The 6000-nt window shown below is 44.4% G+C and overlaps 1 protein-coding gene across 1 annotated transcript in view; it reads right to left on the bottom strand.

Annotated features, from left to right (window-relative positions):
- Positions 1 to 215: 215 nt before the first annotated feature.
- The window catches only part of trabd2b (TraB domain containing 2B), a 48586-nt gene continuing 42801 nt past the window's right edge, over positions 216 to 6000 (bottom strand). Inside the window, exons 5-7 of the mRNA XM_088313188.1 lie at positions 4120 to 4216; positions 1724 to 1975; positions 216 to 1369 (exon numbers count right to left, since the gene is read on the bottom strand). Of these exons, the coding sequence (XP_088169314.1) occupies positions 1162 to 1369; positions 1724 to 1975; positions 4120 to 4216 (557 nt within the window). The 3' untranslated portion in view covers positions 216 to 1161. The remainder of the gene's footprint in view (positions 1370 to 1723; positions 1976 to 4119; positions 4217 to 6000) is intronic.

Below are 6000 nucleotides of genomic sequence, written 5' to 3'. Positions count from 1 at the left end.
GGCTTAATAAAACTGAATGACACAAAATGCCCATAGAATGTCGGAAGGATTCACTTTATTCAAATTAAATAGTCACTTGGGGAATACATCAACGCTACAAATCTGCTGTTTACATATGTGCCAATATGTAGTAATTTAGGCACCCAAAATAGACAAACAAATTCAACTGCCCTCCAAACAACATTAGAAAGAAAATAAAAACTCAGGTCACATGATCAGCTTTCAAAGATGCTTTATTTCCTATGTATTTTTAAAAAGCAAGAAAATATACTCTTTATCTTTCAGCAATAATAAATATACAATATTTATTTATGGACAAAATGCACAATTTACACTTTAAAGTCCGAGTGCTCCTCCACCACAGCACGGTTTGAGCATATTATCTCCGTAAAGTTATGAGGATCTATTCTCGTTAGCCAAGATGACTATTGAGCAATTTTCTCAAACCTTTCGTTTCCAGGGATCTTTTACAAGGGAGATATCTAATCTGAATGCCAATTAATCATAACTACCGCATGCACTCCTAAATGTCATAAAAATCCAAAGATGACAATTTTCGAGAGGAAAAAAAAAAAAGACATCATGTCAAGATGAATTCATGTTTTCCGGGATAAAATTTGTTTCATCTTGCAAGAATTAAGCTGTATGGTTCCAAGATAAAGTTGTAATATTACATAAAAATTAAAGTTGGAGAAGGGAAGGAAGTTGAATATTTATCTTTTAATACGTGAAAATTATACCAGAACGTTTAATTGGCCCAAAAGCTTAAATACGGAGGAGTAACTTCTTCAAGTTATATTGGCGCCTGTCCCTCATAGGCACTCTTTTAAATGATAAAACTGAATTTATTTGAAATGATTCGGCGGCCCACCGAACTGTGGCTTATGGACCCCAGTTTGAGATCCGCTGACATGATGGTCACAACATGCGACCGCACCAACTCTGAAATAGACGAATTCGCCGTTGAGTTTCTTCCCTGTGGTGTGAAGGCCTTTTGGACTGTTGTCGTCCACACACTGCGGGACCCACATGTGAAAGCCTGGCAGCTTTTTGAAGGGCTTGGCAGCATCCCTCAAAACATTCCCGCCTGTCTGGTGTGCGCAATGCGGTCGTGTTTGTTTGGATGGCAAATTCCACCCCTCGAAGCCATCGTCTCGGCGGTCAGGAGATGAGCAGCGCGTATGACAGCAGCCAGGCGAAAGCGCACGTCATTGACGGTGTGTTGTGGATGCGCGAAGGAGGCTGCGCTGATGTGGGGGCGAGCGGCGTGGAGGAGGGCGGACCTGTGACGAGGTCTTCCGGGTGGGTCAGCGGGGGCTCCACTGTTACGTAACCGTTGATGATCCTCACGTTAGGGGGCGGGGCGGTGCTGCGCGACAGGGAATGCAAAGGGTTAGGTTTACTGTCGAGTGGGCTCAATGCAATTTGAGGGTTGCTTTTCACAAATGAATCAGTTGTTTGTATTTTCAGCTATTTTTGGCTCTGTCTGTAATGTCCTTAGATGCCACTAGATGGCGCCAAAGCCCCGGTTAAAAGGAAAGGTTACTTTCTGCTTTCTTGTGGAAGAGCAGTTAAGTTCTGTTTGTCAATGTATGATCCTACTTTTTTGTTTTTTTTGTTAATAGTTTAAAAAAATAAATAAATAAAACCCGTCATGCGAAAGTGGATAAACTCCCACATCACAATTTTTGGAAACGAACGATTACAGTATTCCAAAACTCACCCATCCCCGAAGCGAACCCAGAGGTCACTGAAGAGGCGGGGCCTCCCATGGCCGCGGTGAGCTTTTCGAGGGCGCTTGTGCCGCCCGAATTCCTCCAGTTGGCTCAGACTGTCCGGCTGCAGGATGTGAGGCAGTTCCTCCTCCTCCTCCTCGCCGATGCCGGGCATGCTACTGGGCTCGTCCAGCTCCGTCTTGCCTGAACTGGTGGGAGGAGCCACGCTTTTGCCGCCGGTCGGCTCGCTGTCTGGTTTACTGTGGAAGTAGAAGCACATCCGAAAGTGAGATCCGTATTGAAATACTCGATGGGCATGTTTTTATAGCGCCATCTCATGGCCAACACTGGTATGTCACCCAAAATCCTGGACCTGCGGTGGACAGGGATTTACTGGGTTACTATATGGATAAAATAGTTGTTTTGCCCTCAAAATTCTACTCACAACAGTAGATAATTATACCATGGAAAAAGTATTTGAAATGTTCCATTCTCTGGCTGTTTACAGACCGGAATTCATTTTCACAGAATTGCTGAAAGAAAAACAAGTAGTCCATCATTTTTAACCTTAAGAAGCTGTCAAATTTGAAGTCTTTTCTTGCACAAAAACACTTTAAAACAGTTAAACATGCCTAACTCAAATATGAGCTGTATTTCTGTCATGCACTTTACTTTGGAGTCAGCCAGTCCTGAGAGAGAGAGAGTGAGAGAGAGAGAGAGTGAGTGAGTGAGTGAGAGAGAGAGAGAGACAGAGACAGAGACAGACCTTTAAGATGGCGACAATTTGTTTATTAAACGTAATTATTTCCATTATTTGCGATCGCTAACATTGTCAGCAAACGACCAGCAGCCTGGAACAGGTGGTGTTCAAACTCGTAACGGTTCTTCCGAATTGCAGGAAGTTGTAAGTCATTTGGCTCTTATTTTCGCATCCGAACTGAACCCGGCTCAAAGCGGACCACCCAGACTTAAATAATCTGCCATGCTCGTTGCTCTTCCAGCCATTACTCCTATTTTCTCTCCTCTTGTTTCCATCCGTCAATACGGTTTGCACGTGCAGCTCCTCAAAACACCCAATCATCGATTGATTTAATAGCAGACCGACAAGGTCAAGAAAATGCGGTAACAAGTGCAAAATAATTCGCTGCCGTGTCTACTCGTGCTGTGTCTGAAAAGCCACTCAAGCTTACGTGATGCTCATATTGGGATTTCCCGCAGCCCTTCTCACTCATTCATAAAGTTATAATGCATTCAACAAGCTGTTTTTCCTGCTTTTACGGCCTCTAAAAAGCCTCCATGCAACATTTTTGATGGCTTGGTCAGGGTGATGATAGCTCCAGGTTTGTGGTCTGGCTTCCTTGCAAGCCCGTAAGCCAGCGCTGCTCTGCCGGGCTTGTCAGTCACAGCATCCGTCGGCATCGGGGAGAACAACGCTCGTAAACACCTCTCCCGCGGCCGTCTTTGCGCCGTGTCCCGTTTCCTCGCCATGCCCACCTTGCATTGTGCGCACGCTGGCGGGCTGTGCGGTTGTGCGAGCGTGACCGCAGTCAACAGCCCAAATCCGTACACATGGGAAGGAAGGAGTTCTGTTTATGCTTGGAATTTGAAGTGGAGTTTGGAACAGCACAACTTGATGTGTGTGTGAAAAAAAATAAATTATATATCTATATATATTAATGCTGCTAAGTGATTTAATTTTTTGAGTAATAAATCACCAAAAATTTCAATGATTAATTGTGATTTATCATATTTTTCTAAAAAAAAATTTGTGACGTTTGTAACAGATATTTACTCGAAAATTTCAACGTCATACGCAGGTGCCGCACAAGCGGACACATAGCCAAATTTTAAAAAAAATTAAGCTGACGTTGGTGCCGCAGTGGCTAATTTTAACGAGATGGAACAGCACCCTCAAAATAGCGACGCTTAAGGGTTAAATGGGAGAAGTGGTGTTTTGGTCGTCACTTTTTATTTTTTATTTTTTGGGAGTGGAGGGGGGAGGATTTTGATTGTCTCCTCTAAAAACATAACTTGTTGATTAAGCGTTTCAACCGCAGAATAACTGTAAACAGTCATGCCTCCTCATCGTGAAAACACACACACACACACACACACACGCACACACACGGAACAAGCACCGGGACTCTCCCTTGCTTCTTGGCACAACTCTGCCGTGTTCACATGTATACACGTGTGTGCACGCGTTTGTTTGGATCAAAGTACCAGTGGCTGCTGCGCACAGCCAAGCAAGGCTGGCAGCACGCCACCCCCGACCGAGGGAAGGGAAAGGAAGGGATGGGAGCGACTTGATTAAGTATCAAAGGCTCAATTACCGTCGCTAAGCCTTTCTGCAGAACCAAACTGGACATTTTTTTTTTTCTCCCTCGGTTTACTGCATACTCACGTTGTCGCAGGCTGCTGGTCATCAGGCGTCACGTGATCGATCACGTAGCCGTCTTGTCGGAGGATGTCCAGCACGCTGCGGTTCCCAAGGAAGTGACCTGAGAACAGGACAGAGTCAGGACCAGACCAAGTGGATCATAAAAAACAGAAAGGTGAATCATTAAAATACTGATTATGTTTGTGCACGTTACATGCACGGTGCCGATGTTTTATGATCGTCTCGGTTTTAACTCATTCAATCCATAAGACATTTTCAAAATTGTATTCCTCGCCTCCCGAAGACGTATTCATCCGTCTTAGCCTTTTTTTTTTACGTCATAGCTCCATGTTTTTATATCTTTAGAGCACAAAATTTTGAAGGTCTTGCAAAATCAGTCAAAATCCCGAAAAGAAAACCGCTGTGATTGAGGTGTTTCCTCTCGTGAAAATGGCTGGGATTAAATGAGTTAAGTGCCTTTTGGAATCCATGCCCGAAAACCGAATGACTTTTAATCAAATATGTCACCTAACACGCCAACAATCAAATATGTAATCTAACCTACCGTATTTTACGGACCAGAAGCCGCTACTTTTTTCCTAGATTTTGAACAATGCTCCTGTTGATTTTTCTTTCACCACTAGGGGCGCTCTATAGTTCAGAAAATACACCTTTTTTTTTTTTCTTTTTTGGTTTGTACCATGTGGGGGCACAGTATGGGATCTGGAAAAAAACCCCACCTTTGACCGTTTTCTCCACTGGAACTCTTCTAACAAAAGGTTGCTTGTTCGATAAACGTTGCATACGCTAAAAGTACATTTTCATGGTGAACGGAAGACAACTCCGGCAGCCAATCGCAACTAAACGTCTCATTTTGAAACACAACTCCTGCCCTGAATCTTGCGCAGGTGTAATATTTTGTGGTCCGTGTGTGTGTCTACTTATTTTTCATCGACTCCCTCAGAGGTCCCCACAAGTCCCTGGAGGCCTGTTTTTAATCACGTCGCAGTACACGACGATTCCAAAAGCCTCTCAGTACGTTTCAATTCATCTCAAATGTGCGGTGAGTGAAAAAACAGTCGCTGACCTCAAATGGAAGCATCTGCATCGGTTCCTCCTTCCACACATTCATTTTTTCCCCTCACTGTGTCGCCCGCTGGTGTGTGCGTGTGTGTGTGTGTGTGTACGGCTCCTACATGTGGCTCAACGCTTTCAATAAGGCTATACTCCGCGCACCTTGCTGTGCATCCACCGTTAGCCTTTGACCACCTTTATAAATCACTTTTAGCTTTATGGAGCGCTGCCAAACTACCCACGGTGCTCCAGATTAAAATGCTAAATTCCACCATTCGGTCCAGCAAGGAGAATCTGGATCGCTTCTCTTCAGCCCCCACACTCATTCCTCATCTCCATAATGACTTCACTTCCTATGAATGTAGCACCACGTCTGTCTGTCGGTCTCTGTTGCGCCGATGCTAAGGGACTCGTGAGTGACGCCTGCTCATATTCCGGTTCTGTTTTATATTCTGGTCACTTGCAAAATCTCGGTAAGATACGAGAAAGGTCTGCCTGGTTCCGTTGGATTTAAAGCAGATGTGCTGTCGGGGCACTTCTACAAAATCGGTGCGATGTTGAGGGGGTGCGTGTGAGCCTGGGGAACATGTTTTTTTTTTTTTCCGCCGTACTACAATAAAGTGTCATTGCACATCCACACCAGCAGATGGCAACCAAGAAAGTCTCCTGTTGTTGACCTTCTTACGGAAAATGTGTGAACAAGCCGTTATGGAAAAAGTCCGAAGAGCTACAGGGTTAGCACAGATTAGCATCTTGAAGTGGAAAAGTTTCTAAATATCATAAAGTTGCAAAACTGGCAACACCTTTGCTTCACCGTAGCTCCGCCCCTCG

Source organism: Idiotropiscis lumnitzeri, chromosome 13 (genome assembly GCF_059441095.1).
Source record: "Idiotropiscis lumnitzeri isolate Australia: NSW breed Sydney's pygmy pipehorse chromosome 13, RoL_Ilum_1.0, whole genome shotgun sequence".
In the NCBI taxonomy this organism is placed as follows: domain Eukaryota; kingdom Metazoa; phylum Chordata; class Actinopteri; order Syngnathiformes; family Syngnathidae; genus Idiotropiscis; species Idiotropiscis lumnitzeri.
Note: the sequence above shows the minus strand (reverse complement) of the source record. Positions and strands in the feature narration are given on the sequence as shown.